Genomic DNA, 25073 nt, shown 5'->3' with positions numbered 1-25073 from the left:
GGCTTGACATCCTCTTGCCTTCCTCCCCTTCAATTGAAGCCTTAGGCACTCCTTGATTTCCAATGAATCCCTTTCATTCATGATCAGAGATAACATTTGGATTTCACTTCCCACTCGTAGTTCCTCTAGGTTAAAATCTAATGAACCTCATAATGGCTTTGGTCCTTGGATAGGAGTATGTGATTTTTCCAAAAACCCGAACCCTATAAATGCCTTAAGTTGAGGGAAAACCTCTTAAGGTGGAGACTATTTTTCTAAGTTTTCATTTATCAACCCTTGAGGATATTAGTCAATGATTTTTGTTATAGCTTAGCAATCCATACGATATTCGGGTCACATTTACTTTATTATTACTAACTCTAATGTTGTTATCATTAGTAGTTAACATGTTTGAAGAAATGCTTGATCAACATAAGGTCTCTACTATTAGGATTATGTTTAGCTATGTTACTTAGGTTATTGATGCGGTATTGGTTCGTGTTGACATACATTGGATTATGATGGTGGTACTTGAGTTATGTTATTATACCCTTGTGGGGTATTGAATTGAAATTGTTGATATATGTGAGATTGCATTCCTATATGTTGGATTGTGTTGATTCGTATGTCTTGAATTGATATACCTTATTATGATAAAATGCTATTGATGTGAACATAGTTGCGTAGATGGTAATCTATATTTTTATTGTAATGGGTCAAGTCTTGCAAACTACTTAAGTATGAGGATAGTCCCGCCTTGTGTCGGCTATCTTGAACGTATACAGTTGACCGAAGTTGAACACGAACAATTGACAATAATTAGAATTATACGGGATACTTTACAACCAATGTCGGTTTGCTCGAGGTTCTTCGTAGCTAATCGGATTAGTCCAATACAAGACTCGATCATTTTTATGCTTGGTGATTGTATAACATTCGAAAGAATCTACGATACTACTGTTACCAAATAAAGAAGTTCATTCATAACTGTTAATACATTACGATCTGGTATTTTTGACATTTCCTTCTTGAAATGGTAGGTTTTAAGGTTAGTTATGTTAGAGTTAAGAGAGAGTTACAATTATAGGTTTTTTATTTTTATTATTTTTTCTATTTTTTAAGAGTAAGAAGAAAGAGCTAGAGTTTTTATTATAAGTTCTCCCCATCATTGTAATCTTTTCTGAATAGTAGATTGATTGTCGCTTTTGTGTCATGGTTTTTTTCTATAAGGGTTTTCCATGTAAAAAATCGTACATTTTTTATGTCGTTGCTTTAATTTTTTTCATTTTCTCTTATTTGTTTCAATCCAGATTAAGGTGCTTTCGCAGCACTGAATTTCTAATAATCAAGAATTCCTAATGCAACTATATGCATGGAAATGTTTCTAAACATAAATCCTTGTAAAAATAAGCTTGTTCTTAGGAGTGAGAATGAGCTTGGCTAGCACTTGGGCTTCTAAATATTGTTAAAAGGTTGGGTTTGGGCTTAAAATCTATGTCCAATGTCTAAACTCAAATTGGACCAAGGCTAATGATGAATTGCCCATCTTGACCCATCGGTTCAATTTAATAATTAAACGGGTAACTATCGTATAAAAAAGAATTAAAGGCACTTGTGAGGATCTCATTCAGCTTTCATTTGTAATTTTAAAATAAAGATTTAATGTGTGACTGTTATAGGGAAAAATAGACCGACCAATGGGAACAGGTCAGGTCAGAACCTTATGCATTCGGCCAAGCCGCGCAATAATAGAAACTCCAAACCCGAGCTCGATGTCCTGCCAACAAGAGGGATCACAAACTTCAATGAAAGGAATCCGCAGACTCGACTAAGGAAACAGCTCAGCATAACCCAGCTCGGCAGGACCCAAGTCAGCATATCCCGGGCCGATGCACTTCAGGTTGGCAGGTCCCAGGTCAGCATGTCCCTGGCCGATATACTTCAGGTCGGCACTGACCACCTCCTATCAAAATCTGACCTCCTTCGCCCAAGATCCTAGCCGAAGATCCAGGAAGCCTATCACGATACGAATTTGCCCGAGATCTCAACCGAGAATTTAGGGTGATCACCATGATTCCCAAAATGGATTCTATTCCTACTAAATGAGGAAACCCCCACTATGCCACCGCCTTTCTTAATCTGTAAATAGAGACGCTTCTAATGGTGAAAGGTATGCACAATCTCTAGTATAAAACTCCTTGGTCAACTAGACCCGAATTCCTCAGCCTGACTTTGGCATCGGATGATCCCCTGTTTTAGCCAGGGTCTCTTTTATTTTCTTCTTGTGCAGCCACATGAAGGTCTAGGGAAGGCTAACCAGTTTTCTATATCACCAATGACTTTCATACTCCTATCATTAAATCCATTTATATGGTGGGACTCGTCGAGGTAGATTTGGAGATTCAGCTTTCATTTGTAATTTAAAAATAAAATTTTAATGTGTGACTATCATGCTCCTATCATTAAATCCATTTATATGGTGGGACTCGTCCACGTAGATGCAATATTGCAAAGCATTTCTTAGATTCAAACTTATTTTGAATCTTTTATCTTGTCATGCTTTTTTTTTTTTTACCATACTTTGCCCCTGTAACACCCTGAAAATCGGGGGTCGTGCATACGCCCGACTCCCGAGTTCCCGGGGTCACTTGTAATCGATTTTCATTAATATGCGATTAATCTATGTTTAAATGCGCAGCCTGGAGTTCCTGGAACATGAAGCACAAATGCACCTGCCGACTGAAATGAAAGAGAACTAGCATACATATATATATATATATATACACACATATACATGACCAAGAAAAATATAAAAGGTCACACATGGTGTCACCCAACAAAATCACAAAGAATAATATGTCAAAAAGGAATAAAGCTGAGCCCTCTGCGCAGCGATCCAACGACCCATCTACTGATCCGACGGGGTCCTGCTCATCAACTGGAAGTAAGGGAACTCATCCTCCTCCTCGAGGTTCGCATCGTCAGGCTCCATGAAATCTGTATTACCTGCATCTATGAACGGGTCTGGTTGGTGTTTTAAAACACCATTCTAGAGTGGGAGTGAGTGATCAACTCAGTGGGTGCTATTAGCCTTAAGTCGCAACAAGCATCAATTATAATAAGAATTTAATGAAAAATACTCAATCATAAACATCTATCTAGTCTTGTTAATGTGCATGGATGCAGAATGATATGATGTATGCCCTCACCACAACGCTCCCTCGTGCGACAACATCTAACGATCGCCAATGCAACACTCCCTCAGTGCGACCTCGACTGCCGAGTCGCCAACCTAGCTAATGCCATGTAATGATGATGTTAACCAGGTTCTTAGTTAAGTCCATTCATCCAGTAGATTTGGGAATCTGATACACCCCACGTATCAAATGTCGTGAACTAGTTGCGAGGCCAATGCCCCCCAACGTATGAGGCCAAGACCCTGCGATCCTTAATCCCGTCGGGTTCTCCATCCTTGACTTCAAGCACATGAGGAGTGCTAAGAAAAAAGGGGATCGCTCGCGGTCACTACGGGGAGGCGTGTCACCCCAGCGTAGGCCGACAGCTCGGACATATTGTCCCATTCCACCATGCCTGGCTCACGAGACTGTGAATCAATATTCTATCCGGTATCAATGGGGTACAACGGTGGTGGGGTGTTCCAGTTTTCATATATGTGTGAGCAAACAAGGTTAACAAACTAGGTGGGTCAGCCAGTGGACTGAACCGCACGAGCCCAGGCAAGTATGTGGCGGAACGACATCGGGTACAAGCGACCTATGTAGCCTAACTACTGCCGCCCACACGTACTCGTCCAAACCCATGGGTTTAGCCTCAAGGTGGTCCTACCAACGGAACCACCTTCGCTCTCCTCATGCTCCTGACCAACCCAAGGGTAGGAATAGTGACTCATAGCATGCCAACTATCAATGTAACATCAAACATATTCAACACCTTGATCTCATATTGCTCAACATACAATTCAAATTTTCCTACAAGCAAAATCATCAATATTATAATAAAGTGTATGTGTGTGGTGTGGGTTATTGAGGAAGTTAACACTTCGTCCATGTTGAGAAATCATACACACAAGAGTAATGAAATCATACGAATTACGAAGCAACACATATGAGAAGAAGAAATCAACCATACATGAGCATGTAATCATCCATACACTAGATTATGAAAGAGGCAAGATTAACATCAAAGAGAAATAAACATGCAATTCATACAATTCCAACAATATGTCATTCCTAGGTTTTTCTAGATTCTTCCATACAACACACCAAGCAAACAAAATCATTAAACTCCAACTATAATTGGTGCTAGGCCACCTAAGGATAATAGTCCGCACCTTAAGAGGAGATTTCCATTCTTTGAGATCTTAGGGTTTGAGGATTTGGGTAAAACAACCATTTCCTAAATCAAAATTAAGAGGACAACATTAATGCCTATAAATCTACACAAAGTTGCTCTATTGAAGGAAAATATACCATTCTTACCTTCTCTTCTTGGCATGGGTGGGTTTGGTGGAGGTTTCCTTGGAGAATGGGTAGAGAGTTTGCAAGTTTGAGCTTCCTTGGGCCCCACCTCCTACCACATACTCTTTTCCTTTCTTCTTCCTCTCTCTTTCTCCTCCTTTCTCCTCTTCCTCTTCTCCCTTTCTCTCTTTTCTCTCTTCTCTCTTTCCTTTCTCTAGGGCAAATTCGTATGGGGAGAGGGGTGCCCCAAATGAGGCCTTTATATAGTCTCAGGTTTGGTGTAAATGGCCCTAAGGGATGGGTTTTCACTATACTAGACCTATGAGAGGGTCTTTCTAGCCTCTAGGGCCCACTATGGGGTGTACAAGTCAATATACACCGTAGGATAGCTAGCCCTAGTGATGATCTACGTATGAATATGATTGGCCCGCCATTTGGATGCGCCGATCGACAGATATGATAAGAAGTCTGTTCAACGGTCACCGATAGTCAATCAGGGCCGCGGCTATATAGATATGAGAAGGGAAATATCCTTACTCCATGGGTAAAGTTTGGTTACAAACCGACGGTCCGAAATCCTCAACTTTGCATAAGAATGAACGACTCAATTCACTTAAGTTCCAACTCCTTCCTTTAGGGTATTTGCACTTCTCATGCACTCGTTCTTCAGCTCAAGTTGATCGGTTCTGGACCGTACCCAGGTCCGATTCCCGTGATGGACGTCAAGCCCAATGGGATGGACATTATTCTATAGTTCTGGATCTAGTGGTCCACCAACGAGCGATCTAGATCTCGTTTGGAGAATCGAGGCAGTTCTGGTGGCCCTCTGACCATGAAATTTATAGGATAGGTGTTCCTTGGCCCGATGAAGGGCCATGCAAAATTTGGGAATGATCAGATATGGGGTTTGGTCGCACGGGTCTGATTCGCGATCAACGGTCACCGTGCCACGATCGGACCCAGATTTTGTGGGCGGGTGTAGAAAAATACATTAGACCCTCATCATAAATTATGAAGAAATCTGATGACTGAAATGTCTTACATTTCAGTTTTATTTACACGTGTCAGATTCCAATTTTGGTATTGGTGGGGCGCATCTGGCAAGTGCCAGATTACACTTCTGGGTGTCCACTGGGTCCGTGGTCCACGATGGTCCCCAAGCCCAGTGAGATCTATGCTCCCCTCGATTTTTATAATTTTCTGACCTTCCTATATCGCGGTATAGCCCGCACGGGCTGCTGCCAAGTGTAAATGGCCATTTGGCTTGACGGCCCGCACTTGGCCCAATCACAACCCGACTGGTCTACTCTAATGGGCTAATCCTAACTTAATTTAGTTATGACACCAAACCATGAGTAATTTAAACGAACGGTCCTGCGGCAAATCCTACGAGGACGCCTCAGTACACTGTTCTGGTTGGACAGGACGTTACATGATTAACCGGACTTGTGCGGTTCTTCACTGGTACACCCTGTATAAACTGACATTGAGTGCTAATGGTCATTAAGTAATATTTAGGTTAATTAAATAAAATAAAAATAAAAATAAAAATTGATGAATTTTTGGAAATCCAAAACAGTGAAAATCAAGGATGTTACAGCCCCAGTGTGACCTTACACTATAAGGCAAAGACTATGACCAAGGTCCTTTTAGCCTAAGTAGAGTCGGGGCTTAAGAGAGTTGGGCCTGGCCAAAGCTACCCCACTTTACCCTATAGGGCAAAGTGTAATACCTCGACCCCTCCGGTAAGATATTGTCCGCTTTGGCTGACACAATGTCTACCTTCACGGCTTTGTTCTCGCAGGCGGAAGCAGTTAGCGAACTACCCGTAAAACGCGTCTTACCCTTAAGGTCAAAGCCTCACATATAGCCCAGATCATCGAGCTCTCCCTTTCCGATGTGGTACTGGCACTAACACGCACCCCTCCTTGGGAGACAGAGTGCCCTTGCTCTGATACCATTTGTAACACCCTAGTCCCAACGGTAAGATATTGTCCGCTTTGGCTGGTATAATATCCATCTTCACGGTTTTGTTCTCGCATGTGGAAGCGGTTAGCGAACCACCCGCAAAACGCGTCTTACCCTTGAAGGCCGAAGCCCCACATATAACCCAGATCTTCGGGCTCTCCCTTTCCGATGTGGGACGGGCACTAACACCCACCCCCCTCGGGAGACAGAGCGCCCTCGCTCTAATACCATTTGTAACACCCCGACCCCTCCGGTAAGATATTGTCCGCTTTGGTGGCACTCACTGTCCACTTCATAGTTTTGTTCTGGCAAACGGAAGCGGTTAGTGAACCACCCGCAAAATGTGTCTTATCGGGTTTCGACCTTAAGGGTAAGACGCGTTTTGCTGGTGGTTCGCTAACCGCTTCCGTCTGCGAGAACAAAGCCGTGAAGGTGGACAGTGAGTACCAGCCAAAGCGGACAATATCTTACCGAAGGGGTTGGGGGTATTACAAATGGTATCAGAGTGAGGGCGCTTTGTCTCCCGTGGTGGGGTGAATCCTTGCTCAGCCGGGTTGGTGGCGAGCCAGCTGTCAAGGAGGTGGGTGTCCAGTCCCACATCGGAAAGGGAGAGCCTAAGATCTTGGTTTATATATGAGACTTCGGCCTTCAAGGGTAAGACGCGTTTTGTGAGTGATTCGCTAACCGCTTCCACCTGCGAGAACAAAGCCGTGAAGGTAGATATTGTGTAAGCCAAAGAGGACAATATCTTATCGGAGGAGTCGGGGTATTACAAATGGTATCAGAGCGAGGGCGCTCTGTCTCCCGAGGTGGGGTGAGTCCCTACCCAGCCGGGTTGGTGACGAGCCAGCTGTCAAGGAGGTGGGTGTCCAGTCCCATATCGGAAAGGGAGAGCCTAAAATCTTAGTCTATATGTGGGGCTTCGACCTTAAGGGTAAGACGTGTTTTGCGGGTGGTTCACTAACCGCTTCCACCTGCGAGAACAAAGCCATGAAGGTGGACATTGTGCCAGCTAAAGCGGACAATATCTTACTGGAGGGGCCGGGGTGTTACACAAAGCTAGAGTTAAAGCCTTTTAGCCTGATCAGGGTGGGGAACAAGAGAAATGAATTGGATGGACCGACCTCGATGGTGTGTTAATGTCACTAAGTCCTGTGGGCCCCACCATTAGGTACGTGTTATATCCACACTAACCGTCCATTTTGCATGATCCTTTTAAGCTATGGGCCAAAAAATGAGATCGATCTAATGCAGTGGAGATTGAAAACTTCTTAGGGCCATGAAAGTTTTGGTTCAAGCTTATATTTGTGTTTTCCCATCATCCAAGTTTGTATGAGCTCGTGAAAAAGCTGAATGGCAAATAAACACCATGGTGGGCCCTGGAAGGGTTTCAACGGTGGGCATCATTGTTCCCTTTGGTTTTTATGATGTGTTCCACTTGAGCTTTGAATCTGCCTCATTTTAGGCCCATGCCCTAAAATGATCGTCCAAAGTAGATAGACCGTGAGGATATAACACATATATGATGGTAAGGCACACAAAACTTAGTGACATCAACACACCACCAAGGTCTGTCCCTGCAATCTGCTCCTGGGGAACAAGGCCAGACCAGAGCCACACGGCCGTGCAGCCCTACCCTTGGCCACAGCCACCCCTGTTCTACCAAGCCATTCACCTCTTCGTAAAGGGACGCCGATTTCCTGCTAAAGCCTTTCCAAGGAAGTTCCCGCCTAAGGATGCTAGGTGGGGCCCACTGAGATGTTTTTGTGAAATCCACATCGTCCATCCATTTTAAGAGCTCGTTTTAGAATGTGCGACCAAAAAAGAGGTGTATCCAACACTCAAGTGGACCACATGAGAGGAAATAGTGGACATTCAGTGAGAACCGTTGAAGCATTCTTATGGCCATAAAAGTCCTGTATCAGGATATATTTTTGGTGTTTTCACTTCATCCCATTTGTAATGACCTTATAAACGGTTTGGATAGCATATAAACATCAAGGTGGAGACCTGGTTTCAACTGTCGAAATTTCTCTCCTCAGTTTTCCCTCTTATGTGACCCACTTCAGTTTTGTATCCACCTCAAATTTTTATTTTTATTTTTTTCTCACCTCTCAAAATGAGCTCACAAAACGGATGGACGGAATAAATTTCTAACCTACATTGCAGTGGCCCACCCAGCATTTGCAGGAAATCCGTGTCCTGCCTAAAGAGCCATCACCTGTTTAATAAACCTACTTGTTTGTGGTTTAAAGGGCACCAAGCTCTACCGTATTATTTGTGCAAGCTCGCTGTGCTATGTGGATGCTATTCAACCTAAGCTAGCTCCATGTCTCATGAGGACGGTATTACTTAGAAATTATATCTACTTATTTATTACATGGGCCGTACCTTAAAAAATAATTAATAATTAATTAATAATTTCTGAAATAACTACTAGTTTTAGGGTGACAAAATTTCATGATGGCCCCTAGATAGGTTGGATGCCAGAGACAAAGGGGATCGTGTACTAACTCAGTATGCTAAATTTTCTACGGCCCATATGTTATGTACGTGTCCTATACATGCTGGCCATTTATTTCTCCGGCTCATTTTATGGCATAGCTTAAATTGAAGCATATCTAAAGCTAGGTGGACCACACTATAAGAAATAGTGGAGATAATGACATCCACCACAATGACGATGAAGGGAAATCACATGCCCTAAGAGAATGGTTTGAAATCCAAGGTGAGAGCTAGGATTACATTTAAAATTTTTTATAGAGTTGTATGTGTAATATATTTGTCACTAAACTATTAATCTATTAAACACATGACCCACTAATAATATCCCAAAATAATTAGATTATCAATTGCATCACTATAACTACTTTAATATGATGATCAACGTCATCCAAAGATTGTCCACATAAATCAATGGTTTTAAATTATTGGTTAGTCACCTGGTTGTGATCTTGTGCTTGTTGCTCACTTGAGACTTGAAATTTCATCATTCTGGGGTGAAATATATATTTCAGTGGGCTTATTAAAACCTTTGTATCAAACATTACATAAGTTCCTAATTAGATATATTAAAGTTGATTTAGTAATTAAATTCAAACTCTTATAAATATATTATCCATAGCTATTTTTGAATTAAATTTTGCCAAACACAGTATGAGTATTTCAAATCCCTGGATTCCCCCTTGTTCCAAATCCACGCTCCCAAACAGGCGTATGTGAACCTCAAGAAGTTTCAACAATGGGCATTCAATTTACACTTTTTCCAGTGGTGTGGTCCAGTTGAGCTTTGGATTTGCTTCAACTTTGGGATTATGCCTTAAAATAAATTGGAAAAACTGATGGCCGGTGCGGATAAGTTACATACATCAGGGTGGGCCCCACAGAGTTTACTAAGGACGCTCACTCGGTAGGCGTTCTACGCTCCGGTGCACACACCACGGTAGGCCCAAGCTCAAACGAACGAGCACAGAACTTGGCAGAAGAGCCAGCCTCAGCTGTATTTTACCACGTTGGTGGTAGAAAAGAAATCTGACCAACCGGACATCTTAACCATTCACAGGACCACACGCTTTTGAGATGATATGACAGAATATCCATGTGGGCCGTATCAACTCAATTCTGCATGGACCCATTTTTTCCGTTGTAAATTCTATTTTTGGGAGTTGTGCAATAGTCTGCCCGAGTATAGTTTTTTGTACACAAGCAATCAGAAATTGTAAAACTAGATTAGAAATAACTCAAATCAAACCGTCCAAATGGGTTCTTGTATACGCTCTAGAAAGGTCAAAATCCGAAAACAAGATAGATTTCACTATTTTTCAGCTCCACTGATGATTCTGTCCTTTTGAGTACTTCTCAACTTATCCATCCATTACTTGTGCCCCAACCGCCAAGTTATTGGTTTATGGACCATCCATACTGGGAACCATGATTTGGATTTCTTACTTTGGGTTAAACGAATGCCACGTGTATAATTTCTAGATGCACGCTCATGAACTATCATCGTCTGCCAGAGTATCTAAAGCTTTTGCTGTTTATGATTTTCCCTCTGAGGGAAAGGAAAAAGCATTCCAAGCACCCATCATATATCCCTCTGAAAAACGCCATTTTTGGTTTCCTAGATGCTTAACATCTAATCTTTGATTGAAATCATTAGAAATGGTCATTTGAGATAAGGTTTAAGAGATGGGTTTTCATGTCAGTTTCAGAAAACCCAGTTCTTGTCTAGAGGAATTTATGAATTTTGTTTCTTGCTTTTGGATTTGAATTTCCTTCTTTTCCTGAGACTTTATATGGAACCCAACTCGTGGTTATCTGAGATAAGTAGAGGCATGCTTTTTTTTGTTTGAATTTGAATGCCTTTTCTGTAATTTGTAGACGGTACTGTTTCATGATTGCAGAGAAAAGTGTAAGAGATTTGGAGTTTTCTCTCTTCTGCAAATTGTAATCTTTTTCTGCAATTTCAGAGAAAACCCAAGTCATGTTGCAGAGGAGTTGGTAAATTTTTGAAGTTGGATGCTTTTTTCAGTCTGCAGTTTGTGCTTATTTGCAGTTCTGTGAGAAACCCTTTTCATGATTTTTTCGTGGTTTGGGTTTTGAATATTGTTGGGGTATTTTGAAGCAATCCAAATCCTTTGTTTTTTTTTTTAATTTTTCAGCTGTTTCTGATAAAACCCAATTCATGGTTTCTGAGAAAAGTGGTTTTGAATTTGGCAGCTTTTCCTTCTCTGCCGTTTTTTCTAGTTAACTTCAGTTAAAAGCCAGTTCATTGTTTCATAAGAAGAGTTAGGGTAAGGGGTTTTTGAGTTTTAGATCCTGTTTCCGAGTTTGAATGTTAGTAGACCGTTTTGAAGCAATTGAATTCCTGGTTGTAGAGAAAGTGTAGGAGAATTTGAAGTTTTTTTTTTTTTCCCCCTTCTTCCTGCAAAATACAATCTTTTTGCTAGGGTACTCCTGAATCTAGATGCCTTTTTGTCTGTCATTTTCGTATTTTTCACTAGTTCTGAAGAAACCCAATTCATGATTTTGTAGGAGCATTGGTTTCGAGTTGTAGATCGCTTTTTTTCGAATTTGATTTCTTGTAGGATTTTGAAGAAATCCAGTTCCTGGTTGTAGAAGAAACTCTCTAGTTTTGAATCCAATTCCTGGTTAGAAAACACTCATTAAAATGGCTGATTTTAGAGTTAGAAGGGTCGAACATTGCCCCACCAAACTAAAAAACGTCCCTATTGCTGTAACGCCCGAAGGATTCTGGTGTTGTCCATCCCTTGTCGTATTTCAGAAGACTCTCAAAAGGCAACAAAGTTCTCAAAATAGACACAAACCGCCTCCCCAATCGCAGAAACCCTCCCCCGTTATGGCACAAAAACACTTACAGGAGACCAAACAGGGTCCCACTCAATCAAGATCCAGGGCTGCTTACGATGATCGACGACTGAAAACCAAGGTTGAGAATTCACAGCGCAAGGTGGCTGTTGAGTTTGGTGATCCCATGACGAGTGATTTGAAGTTAGTTTTGTATGGAAAGCGTGGATTTTGCGTGCAGATGAATGTTCATAGGCATGTGATTGTGGAATGCAGCAGCTTTTTCGCTGATAAGCTCTCTCAACAGTCTCCAGTATCATGTCTTGAAATTGGGGAGTGTGAGGATGTGGAGATTTACATTGAGACTTTAGGATTGATGTATTGCAAAGATATTAAGCTGAGGTTGATCAAGCAAAGCGTTATGCATGTGCTTCGTATTCTCAAGGTAATTTCACACAATCGTCAAGTTTTCTTCGATTTCTTGCAAATATGATAAATTCAAATTAGTCATTTATCAGTACATGATCCAGAGCGGAATGTGTGTTTTGAATTTACAAGAAAAGTGCTTCTATTTTTATCATGCTTGGTTGATGGATCAAATTTCGATTCTGTTCTGAATTGAACAGTCCTGCTTCAACAAAATAGTTCTGTTTTTTTTTTTTTTTCTTTCTTTCTTTCTTTCTTTCTTCTTTTTTTTTTTTTTTTTTCTTTTTCTTCTTCTTCTTCTTCTTTGTTATTAACATGCATGAAATCCATGTCGTCCATCAGCTGCATCACCCCTTATTTATCCTTGATCCTAAAGATCAGGCTGATTCAACACTCAGATGGGCCACCCCATAAAATTATACCTGAAAACCTCTAAATTTGCATAGTATGGTGAGTTTTGAAATACTTTGATTTCTGGGTAATTCTTTCATCCCGATGATGCACATCAGATAAATGGATTGGATGGCGTATAAACACCACGGTGGACCCCGCACAAAACTGATGGTTTGCGTCACATCCCAACTACTTCCTTGGGTGTGGCCTACCTGAGTTCTGGATGGTCATGATTTTAATTTAGAGGTGAACATGAGGCAGCATACCTGATCGACGGTTTGGGATTCCACCCACGTTGTCAGTGTGCGAGATACACTAATGTGGCTATGTTTTGATGCATTATTGAATTAAATCCAATTATTAATCTAATAAAGTAGAAAAAACCAAATTGTGATTTCCTTTATTGAGGATCTAGAGTTTGAACTGAAATTAGGGTTTGTTTGGAGCATATAACCAGAGGGATTGTGGGGATTTGCTGTTTTCTGGTCGTTTGGTAGAAGAGAATTAGAGGGATTTGGATTTGAGAGGCAGAAGAGCTTTTTTTGAACTCCCACTACAGATCTATGATTTTAAATGTACTCGATTCTGTATGGACTAAAATCAACCTGATTCCACACGATTTCAAATCCAACTGCAAAATGAGCCCTTAAGTTACTTTGAAGTTGTAATACTTGTCATCTAACAAAATAGAAAAAAATAAATAAATCATGATTTCCTTTGTTATCATTCATATCGAGGATCTGATATCCAAACTGCAATTACGATATGCTCAAGTTGGACTTGAAAAGAATTTAACTGCAATGTGAAGGCTACTTCCATTCCTCATTACACATACTTTTTGCCATTTCCTCTCAATTAAAGCAAATATTCAGAGTCAAATTCATTTATGCATCCAAAGATAGCCCGAGCACACTTAAGATTGTTCCATTTCAAGAATACACTAACTGATTCCGTCACTTGATTTCTGTGTGGTAGGTAGATGGGCTGTTTGGATGTACACATGAATGTGGAACGCATCCAAGGCACATCCGCACATCCGCATTTTGGGGGAGCTAATCTGTTTCATGCATCCCTCAATGTGGATGGCTAGATGTGCATCTTAAAACCTAAATGAGATGATAATGGCTAGGACTAGCTAGCATCTTATTCTTATTCTGGGTGGTCTCATCTTGGGTTGCAACTAGCGTGGGTCGGGTCGGGTTGAGGGTCAACCCAAGCCCACCCCGACCTCAAGAGGACTCAACCTGCAACCCAACCTCACCTGAATTCCAACCCAATCTGCCCAACCTGACTTCCTTTGTACTCAAACCTTAAATCGACCCAACCAAACCCGACCCAGGTACATGTGACTATTCCCAAGAAGCCTAACATGACCCGAATTTGCTCAACCCGATTTCATATTGTATTGGCAGTTTCCGGCCTAAACCAACCTGAAAAGTTGCAGCCCTGATCTCATCTGCATTTTTAGGCACATCCGAACTGGCCTGTAATTGAATCATGGACAAAATCCAAGCAAACAAGGCCATAGTATAATATCAGCTGGCAACCTAAGTAGCCATTTGATAATCCTAAAAATCTTAAACGATCTGCATATTGCATCTTTTGCCACCATTTCTAAATGACCATATGGATGGATTCTTATCCAGAATTTCACCAACTCCAATATTCGATCTGAAGAAGCTTTTGCATTGATCAAATTACAAAACTGCTACTACTTTGTAATCATTTTGACTTTTGAGTAAGGGTCTATTTGGCTGCGCCAAATATCATGATATTTCATGATTATTCAGTCTAGTTTAGTGTAGAATAACATGAAATTTCATGATATTTGGTGCAATCAAAGACACCCTAAACTGAGTAAAATTCAATACTAAGTAGCCATGTTTGTTGACATTTTTTTATGTGGTGTCTGCGAAGGTAATGCATTTTTATTTTATCTCAATTTCCCTTTCTTTGAAACAAAATGGCTGTACTCAAATTTAAGTTTCCTAACTCTATGCACACCTCCAAACAGGGCAATCTACCAATCTGTCATATGTTTGACATCTGAGCTGTGCATCAGGTGGGCCCCACAGTTAATGGCCTGGCGGAAAGATGAGGTTGTTTCAGCTTGGTTGGATACCATGCCTGTGGGGTGTTCTTTCAAACCTTCCCTTGTTTGTGGCCCACCTGATGAGTTGAGTTGCCTTAGTTTTGAACCAGGCTGGCCGTTCACATGGTGTGGTCCACTGGATGCACGGTTCAGATGTTGCACACGGTAGTCAGGTTGGCATGCTCAATCGCACATGAAGAAGTGTCATAAGAACTGATCTCAATGCACAATCTCCCCTTCTTCACTGCCATTATGCAACTGTATCGTCACTTGAATATCTCATTACCTGATCCTATCTCACAATCTCTGTTTTCTCTCTCTGTATAACCTGCGAAAACACGAAAATGTCCATATTCCACAGATTGCAGAATCGATCGGCTTCGATATCTGCACAAAGTTGTGCTTGGAATACCTGGAAGCTGTCCCTTGGGTTGACGAAGATGAAGAGAAGGTTGTATCATCCATCCAACGCCTCCGAAGCAATCGTAATGGAGTCAGCCCGGTACTGAAACGGGTCATTCCTGATAACTCGAACCCCCCAAATGATACACTCGCCCACATAATGCAACTCATTCTCAAAAGCAATGAGGATAGAGGTCGGCGGGAGATGAAATCCTTAGTATCAAAGCTGCTACAGGAAAATAATCTCACGTACGATGCTGCTTCCAACATCTGCAATGAAAATATATATGATTCGTGCCGCAGTTGCCTAGATTCGATGTTGGTTTTGTTCAGGCAAGCAGCTGAATCTAGGTCCACCGAAAAATCCATGGATGGCAAAGGTTCCATGGCACGGCAGGTAGCCTTAGAGGCTGATAATCTCCTATGGTTGGTCGAGATTTTGTACGGCCAGCAAGCGGCCGATGAGTTTGTGGCGATGTGGACCACCCAACATGAGCTGGCCACTCTACATTCAAAGCTGGCAATTGTGGACCGCCACCCAGTTAGCTGCATTACGGCGAGGCTTTTGGTTGGGATTGGAAGGGGCGAGGTGCTTCCATCAAAGGACACAAGGAAGCTTTTGTTAGAAACATGGTTGCAGCCGTTGATCAGTGATTACAGCTGGTTACAGCATGGGTGCAGATCGTTTGATGGGAAGATGGTGGAAGATGGGATCGGGCGGACCATTCTGACACTGCCAATGGAAGATCAGCAGAGCATTTTGCTTGCATGGTTGGGCAATTTCTTGAAGGTTGGCGATAACTGCCCGAATCTTCGGCGGGCCTTTGAAGTCTGGTGGAGGAGGACCTTCATAAGGCCTTATATCGAATCTGATAATCTGCTGCAATCAGAGAATGCAGTGCCAGTCGGAGAGTGAAACTGAAGAGAGCTTCCTACTATTGAAAACCAGTTGAGTGATTGAAGAAATGATCTATATAGCATTGCTCAGCCTACACATTACTTCCACATGGACCTCTACATGCCAACCTGGCATGTCTGTGTTATCAAAGCCCGTTGATCAGGTGGCCCCCACCATGCATATGACTTGGATCATGAGAGTTGTGGGAGAAAATGAAGATGTTCGGCGTTCAGTATGCAGGTTTGATCAACATGATGAGTATACTGGCCTCATTTTTGGGTCAGTGCTATCCGCCTTCAATGTGGCCCACCTGAAGCACGTGTCGGACTCGCCACACATGTGCTAGACATGTGGTCGTGTCTATCTAGAGCTGTGCATGGGTTTTGTAGAATTACTGATGTGAAATTTGCTTACTGGGTGATGTTTGTTTAATGTGTTTTTTGCTATCATAATAAACTTGGTGGGGAATGATCGCATAAGTTCAGTATTAGATCTTTGTGGGGCCCACTGTGATTGAGATCTCAGAGAAGAATCCGCTGGCTCATGATTCAACTCTGAAAATCAAAGGTTGAGATCATCATTTCGGTGTGATTATTGGGCAGGCAAGATTCATCCATAAGATGGCTGGTTGTGATCATCAGACCATCTCTGCATGTGGGTCCCATGTGTTAGCACATGATGTGATGATCCTTAGCTGCCCTGTAGGCACTTTTTTTGTAGATGTTTTATTTGTATTCTGTACACTGTGATGGTCTTCTTGAATCACTGAATTGTAGGGGCGGCAATGGGGTATAGCTATACACGAAGCAAGCTAGCTCGGTTATCTCACTCAAGTAGGTTTGGATCCAAAGCTGGGTTTGGGTGAAGTCATGTCTTTTTATTTTATTTTTTAGTTCTAAAAAAAATTTGAACTGAGCTCAAGTTGACGCAAGATGGACTTGAAATTGACTTGGTTCGGCTCGACTTTGCTCAGTCTATATACATCACACACACACACACACACACATACCTTTTTTTCACCTTAGTCAACCCGATCGGCCCTCTCCCTCTCAAATTCCTTTTCCTTTTTTTTTTTTCGCCCCAATTGATCCGACCGGCCCTCCCTCGAAATTTTAAATATCTCTCTCTCTCTCTCTCTCTCTCTCTCTTCGAGCAGTTGGCCGTCCTTCCTAATTCAAACTCGGCTCGAAAGCTCGAACTTGAACTCAGCCCAAACTAGCCTGAGCTTCTGACTGAATTGAGCTGACCTAGCCAGTCATGCTTGAGGATCAAGTTGAGCCAAACTTGAGTTGAGGTAGGATGCTGGCCAAACCGAACAAAGCTGTGCAGCTCTAGTAATGGGTTGGGTTTGGGCTAGGTTGATGTCAGTCCAAGCCTGACCCATCTACTAAGTCGGCCAAGAATTCTTGCCCAAACCTGACCCACGGCCCGTTACCCTTTGATTCTACTTGACCCACTCAAAAATTCATCAAGCCCCATGATCAATCCAACCTGATTCTTATAATTGTAAATGGGGTGGGCCCAACCGACCCGACCCAACCCACCATGATCAGGTACAGTTCAACCCAAGCTATTTGCTTTAACGGATCATATCCTTAGCCCGGGTCGGACCTACTAACCATTTAGCTTGGCCCAATCCCACCTCAAAAGCATGTTGGGTTTAGGACTCACGCGAGTCCTGTGCAACTCGTCCGAGTCGAATCGGACTCGATTCTGTTCGACACCACGAGTCACCTCACTGATTCACCCCTCCTTGAGCGAGTCCTGATTCATTCAGGAGGGAATGATTCGGTCCAAGTCGCCGAGTCTTTTCACCGTGATTTTGGGCCCGCTAGTACAAACTGAAATCAGGAATATTGGGAAGCGGATTGACTGGGAACGGATTGGCTACTCCCCCTGACACCAGCCATTGGCTGGTGGTCGGTGTTCTGTGGGGCCCACCATGATGTCTGTGTGTCATCCATGCTGTCCATCTGTTTTTATATATCATATTATGATGTGATTAAAAAAATGAAGTACATCTCAATCTCAAGTGGACCACATTACAGGAAACAGTGTTGAATGAATTTTGACCATTAAAAACGTTTTGGGGGCCATAAAAGTTTTGGATCAAGCTGATATTTATTTTTTAACCTTAATCTGGGTCTTTATGACCAAATCAACAGATTGGATGTCAAATAAACAGTACAGTGGGCCTTAGAAGGATTTTAATTGTGAATATCCATTCATTATTCTTGTCCTGTGGTGTGGCCCACCTAAGATTTATATCCCTATAATGTTTTGTATCAAGCCTTAAAATTATCTGTAAAAATGGATTAACGGAATGGATGAAACACATACATCATGGTGGGGCCCACAGAGCACCCACCACCAGCCACGAGGCTGGTGTCAGGGGGAGTAGCCAATCCGCTCCCGGATTGGCTGGTGTACCATACAGCAGCTATACAGCTGCTGTAGGTACGTGTCGTGCGAAGACGAGCACTGACGCTCCTCGAGCTCCGAGTTGTACCAACGGTTCAAAGGAGATCAAAGTTACATGGGCCCACATTGATGTATTTATTATATCTATACCGTTCATCTATTTTTAGATATCATTTTAGAGCATTATCCAAAAAATGAATCATATCCAAAGATCAACTGGACCACACCACAAATAGCAGCGGAGATAATGATTTTCACCGTTAAACAATTCGTAGGGCCCACCATAACGTATATTTTCCATCCAATCTGTTCATAAGGTAAAAAAAAACCTGAATTAAGAAGAAAAACAAATTTCATATTGATCTAAAACTCCTGTGACCCCATATAAGGTTTTACTAGTAGACGTTCAATCCCCCACTGCTTTTTGCAGTGTGGTCGACTTGATAGTGAGATCTGTCTTAATTTTCGTCTCAAGCCTTAAGATGAGCTCTCCAAATGAATGGACGGTTTGGATATAACACATACCTCATGATCAGACCTACAAAACTTGCTGACGTCAGTTATATAGATGGTGTGAGGTACACTAGCCAATCCGCTTCGGGAATATTGGATATTCAGGGAAAGTTTTGTCATTTCACAAGGTGGGGCATCCAATCATGTGGAAATCATGAAGTTGTCGCTGCAATAATTCGGCCTGTATTTCCCACGTGTTCGACTAGAAAATTCCAATAATTGAAGGAAATTCAAAGGATGCATAAAACAATGGCCAAAACATCCTCACGATTCGAAAGGAGATGAAAAGAATGCGCCGACAGTTAGTTTACCCAACAGCGATCGGTGGTTCGGTGATACAAACTGTTGATCGGATAGGCTCCACTCTGCTCACGTGAAACCCTCCATATTAAAAGAATCCTAACCCTTCAAATGGTGGCCAACAACTAAAGAGTTTTGAAAGATGGTACAACAATGGTGTAGATTCAACAAAAAGGGACGCACATTCTACTCATCACATCAACGGTTTGGATTATAGAATGATGCAGGGATGAACATGATGAGATCGATCACCGTCTTCGTCAAGGATAACTACTCCAAATTCATGGAGCTTCTCAAGACTCCTCACTGAATCCACAAGAAAAGAAATCAAGAAAATAGAAATAAATTCTAATAAATTCATAATTGATTGATAAATGAAATGAACGAGTTCACAACCCTTTAAATAGGGATACACAATAATAATAGAAATTTTAGAATCATACTGTAACTAAAATTCCTAGAATTCGCATCTTACTATAAATAGTAAACTTACTATTTATAGATGATCGTGATGTCTACTAGTGCACGAGATTTTTTGACAAATATAATAAGTGTCTTACTTGACTTTACCCATCTATTCTCCTAATTATTGTAAGGTTTTTCGTGTTGGGCGCAATGAATGAAGAGTGCGCAACGGATGATGAGTTATAATCAAACTAAAACTTATCATTTATAGTAAAAATGGAATTAAAATAGGGAAACAACCACTCGGGGTATTTCACAAATTCGGCTTGCATAACACGGTGTAGCGCGGTTGGGTGGCTAGAGTAGCTCATTATACCCCAAAATCAAATATTTTATGTCTGATAAGTCATTCCAAATTGCGAGAGACACCGGATTTAAGGTTTGACGGTCTAGATCACTTTTGTTGTCGACCGGGCCATTTATGATCCATCTTGGCCATGAAACTGTCTGCGACCCGCTCTACATCATAGAACAAAATCTTATAAAAGTGGGGCCATGTTTAGTGATCTAAATCTTTTGTAATACGGTCCCCACGCAGCAAAAATCTCCCACTTGTAAAAATGATCCTAACCGTTCAGAAGGTTAGTTCGTTGGCCATCTAAGATAAGGCCCATCTTATCAATGGTTTGGATATTTCAATGTTAGTTAAATGACGGTCCACCAACAGTACTGTTTAAATAAGACAATCCAAAAAAATAATGTCACAAGGTTGACAATCTTTCTCCTTGTCAGCTGGGGGACACATCACGTTATCTAAAAACTTAGTCGGTTGGACTTACAAAAGTCCAACTTGAAGGAGATTTGATAGAGTGATAAATTTACGTTGACTGTACTTCCATCATTCGTTCGTATACGTGTGGTTTAGGTAAGACGTCCATGAGGTGGGGTCCACGTGATGTGAATAATGAGATAGGCGGCAGTGGTTGTGATTGGTTCAAATACTTTGTAAAGTTAGGAATTTCCGTGTATTTTGTTGAGAAGATAAGTATATATAAAGATGTTACAATTTATTTTAGGCAATGCCTAATCTATGATTATTCTAAGATTGAAAGGGATTTAGTAATAAAAGATTTAATAAAAAATATATAATAACATACTCACTAATACTCTCCCTCAAATTGAAAGGTGAAGATTATGAATACCCAACTTAGCCCACCTTATAGGATGGTTAAGTTTTAAAATGAATATTTGTTTAAAGGTTTGATAAATAAGTCAGTACGTCGTAGTTTTGATAGAACGTAAAAAGATTGAATAAAGCTGGATTTTATATATATGGGCAATGGTTCAATGCGGTCGATCTCATGGGAACTTCCCATGAGGTCGACCTGTGTGGGCCCCACTATGATGAGTGTCAAACATCTACCCCATTAGCCAGATGCAAACATACCATGGTGGGCCTCTGGCTTAAAAAACAAGTCAATCGAAGATTTTTGTGGGCCACACCACGTACAAAAGTTGAGAGGGGTTTCTCTCCCATTAAAACATTCGTAATCATTTGTTGGGCCCACCGACCACAAATCCAGCCCATCCATTAAGTGTGTCCCACTTGGATGAGGGGTCAGACTAAGTTTCAGATGCATCCAAATTTTATGTGGGCCCCACCAAGTGATTTTATATGTTTAGGCATATCTTCACGTGATTTTAGATGGTATGGCGCACCTGAGTTCCGTATAAGGCTGATTTTTGGGATATCCCATAATTTAAAGGGGACCAATCAAATATATGGTGTTGATGTTTGACACGCATCACGATGGGGCCCACACAGCTCGACCTTATGGGAAGTTACCATGAGCTCGACTGCATAGAACCATTTCCATATATATATATATATATATATATATATATATGATGAAAAATAATTTCAATGTATTTAGTGCATTTATGAAATACCAACAATGTGTTAAATAGCTTGATTGTTGCAAAATAGGAGGGTAGTTTATAAATCATGTACTTGATGATCAAGGTAAAGATAAAAGAACTAAGTGAGTTCACAACTTGCTGGTGTCATGGATCTATATTTGGTTTTTGCATATGAAAGAAAGATAATATCTTTTTTTCTAAGTTTTTCATTTATAGTAGAGAATATCAAACAAAATGCAATATCCAATTAGCCTAATTTAAGAGGGAATGTTTTAAACAAGATGGCCAAATGAGGATATACGTATGCCTTGGCCCGAAGAGTCCTTTAAAAAATGAATTACAAAGTACAACATTCAAATGAATTTGTTAAGAGCCGCCTATGATCTGACTTAAAATTTGTACAAAGTATACAATATTTGACTATATATATATGATGAAAAATAATTTCAATATATTTAGTGCATTTATGAAATACCAACAATGTGTTAAATAGCTTGATTGTTGCAAAATAGGAGGTAAGCTTATAAATCATGTATTTGATGATCAAGGTAAACATAAAAGAACTAAGTGAGTTCACAACTTACTGTTGTTATGGATCGATAATTGGTTTTTGTAGATGAAAGAAAGATAATAGTTTTTTTTTTATAAGTTTTTCTTTTATAGTAGAGAATATCAAACAAAATGCAATATCCAATTAGCCTAATTTAAGTCGCAATGTTTTAAACAAGATGGCCAGATGAGGATATAAGTATGCCTTGGCCCGAAGAGTCCTTTAAAAAATGAATTACAAAGTACAACATTCAAATGAATTTGTTAAGAGCCGCCTATGATTTGACTTAAAATTTGTACAAACTATACAATATTTGACTATGTAATAATAAGATAAATAACTCAGCTAATCAATCAACGATATCGAATGGGTTATGAAAGAATGTTACCATCAATGTTATTAAGTTTGAAATTTTAATTTAGGTAATTAGCATTAATATTAAGAGTGTATTTTCATTAGCTGAGAAAAATGTTTGGGAGTGAACTAGGGGTGTACGTTGAGTTGAATCGAGTCGAGCTGGCCTCAGCTCGACTCGGCTCGGCCACTAGCTGACCTCAATTCGAACTCAGCTCAGCTTGGTCGTCAAGCTTGACTGGCGAGCTTGGCTTAGTTCGGTCAGCAACTCGGGCCAATTCCAGCCAAGATCGAGCCGAGTTTGTCATTGCAGCATTTTCACAAACACCTAGACTGCACCTTCAAAATCTCATTGTATTTGAGACGACAACAATGGTTTTACAGGTATTTTTTCAAACACCTTCTAAGCAACATAAAAGTCACGAAAAAAAGGGTATTGGTTTCATATACATACCTTCCTTGACACCAGTCACACTTCTTTGAGTCATTTCATCAAACACTTTATGAGCAACATCAATATCAAAGTAATTGAGTCACCGAACTGGTTCAATCTAAGTTCGATTCGAGCTAAGTTTGATCCAAGTCGAGCTGAGCTGAGGCCAGCTCAAACTCGGCTCGAACTCATTTTTGAGCTAAAAAAATTAGCTTGAACTCAGCTTCGAACCGAGTCGAGTCGAGTCGAGCGAGCTAACTGAGCTAGCTCGGTTCATGTACACCCGTAGAGTGAACAAACAACTTCAATCCTCAAAAAATATTTAATGGGCAACATCTTCTCCAACCCTAGCTGTATATCTAATTAGATTTTGCACAATTAAATCCATTCCAATCTTATCATAATTATAGATTAGACATTGCATAAAATAGATTGTAACATATCAATATTTAGTCTTCTTATCAATCAAAAATACATGATATATGCATCTAGAATACTTTAAATAGATACAGATTTTAAAATATTTTAGTAAAATGTGATTTTCTATTATAAGTTTATTGGGTAGTTGTGATGGTTTCAACTGTTCTAGCCCTCTTCCTTTACCTACATCACCACCGGCTACGCAAATCTCTTTCCAATTGCAAATGGGGAAAATCTAAGCCATTCACCAGCATCATTCAAGTACACATTTCAGATTCAGTTCTCAAATACATATATTATTAAATTATTCTATATGTCTAATTTTAGAGGTGGGTCATATCATGATATAAATCAACGTGATCTTTTCAACAGGGCATCGCGTGGTGAGGCGTATTTGTTGCTGAGATCTTTTTCTTTTGGTGTGTGAGGGCGACCGTTGAAAAGTGCACTTGGTCCAGTGCACTTGGAAAAATGTTCACATGATTTGGATATCCAGACCATTGATCTAATGGGCCCTGCAATCTATAATGAGGTGCATCTCACTGGAAGAACTCAACCCTTTGATCTTTGGACTATTTTTCTGTTGAATGAGATCAGTAATGGTCATCTATTTTTAGTCCCTTAATTGAAGGTTTAATTTCTTCCAATGAGATAGATTTATAGAGTCATCCCCCATCTATGGTGGGTCCAATCATATCAACAGTTTGGATCAGTACAAATTGGCCCCAAATGTACAGAATTCTGTGCTTCATCTAACTACAAGTTTTTGATGCGCAGGACCTTCCTGTTCATCTCGAGTGATGCAATCATTATCTAATGCGGACGTCAGACCGCGTGTATGAAAGTACGAAACGGAAGCCGATTCGCTGGTGTACCTCATACCACTATCTAGCTGCTGTAATGACGTCGGCTAGTTCTGTGGGTCTGATCAAAAGGTATGTGTTATATCCAAACCGTCCATCCATTTTTCGAGCTCATCTTAAGGCTTGATACGAACAATAAGACAGATATAATTATCAAGTGGGCCACACTGTGAAAAGCAGTGGGGGGAGTGAACGTCTACCATTGAAACCCTTTTTGGGATCACAGAAGTTTTGGATCAATATGAAATTTGTTTTTCCTCTTCATTCAGGTCTTTCTGACCTTATGAACAGATTGGATGGAAAATAAACGTTATCTTAGGTCCTACAAAATTTTTAACGGTGAAAATTATGATCTCCGCTGCTATTTATTGTGTGGTCCAATGATGTTTGGATATGATTTGTTTTTTGGATAATTCTCTAAAGTGATCTCTAAAAATAGATGAACGGTGTAGATATAATAAATACACCACTTTGGGGCCCATAAAACTTTGATCTCCTTTGAACCGTTCGTACAACTCGGAGCTCGAGGAGCGTCAGTGCTCGTCTTCGCACGACACGTACCTACCGTCAGACTTTGAAAGAGAGGATTCAGTGCGATCAGCAGAATCTTGTTATCGAGAAGTCAGTTTCCGTACATAAGGGAGCACGTATGTAAGGATCTGGACGTTTCATCTATTGGGCCCCACCACGGGTGGGTTTACGTCCATATCGTGAGTTACCGTATCCACCGATTGGAGGATTTTTAAGAATTGCAAATGAGTGGCTGAGAAAAATTCCACCAAACATTGAACGTCCAAAATGAGAAAAATCCTCCAATCAACTGTTATCATTATTCCATTGGTGTCATTTTTTGTGGACAGCCTATATGTAGTAAGTTACAAAATATGGACGGCTCAGATCTAGTACATATGTCCTCATGTATAGAGATAGAGTGCTTGAGGGATTATATAC

General features: G+C 40.8%; 1 protein-coding gene across 1 annotated transcript; it reads left to right on the top strand.

Annotated features, from left to right (window-relative positions):
• The first annotated feature begins 10455 nt into the window (after positions 1-10455).
• On the top strand, positions 10456-16433 carry LOC131218561 (BTB/POZ domain-containing protein At3g50780-like). The gene is made up of 2 exons (XM_058213169.1): positions 10456-12177; positions 15005-16433. Exons 1-2 carry the CDS (start codon positions 11596-11598, stop codon positions 15959-15961), a joined length of 1539 nt encoding a protein of 512 aa, XP_058069152.1. The 5' UTR covers positions 10456-11595; the 3' UTR covers positions 15962-16433.
• The last annotated feature ends 8640 nt before the right edge of the window (positions 16434-25073 follow it).

This window comes from Magnolia sinica, chromosome 11, assembly GCF_029962835.1.
Source record: "Magnolia sinica isolate HGM2019 chromosome 11, MsV1, whole genome shotgun sequence".
Taxonomy (NCBI): domain Eukaryota; kingdom Viridiplantae; phylum Streptophyta; class Magnoliopsida; order Magnoliales; family Magnoliaceae; genus Magnolia; species Magnolia sinica.
The sequence above is the reverse complement of the archived record's forward strand: the minus strand, read 5'-3'. Positions and strand labels throughout refer to the sequence as shown.

What these genes read in the sequence shown, in the direction of transcription:
- LOC131218561 (XM_058213169.1), top strand. Translation starts at nt 11,596, where the DNA reads ATGGCTGATTTTAGAGTTAGAAGGGTCGAACATTGCCCCACCAAACTA. An exon ending in ATGTGCTTCGTATTCTCAAG is followed by an intron (nt 12,178 to 15,004) that starts GTAATTTCACAC and finishes CATATTCCACAG; the next exon opens with ATTGCAGAATCGATCGGCTT.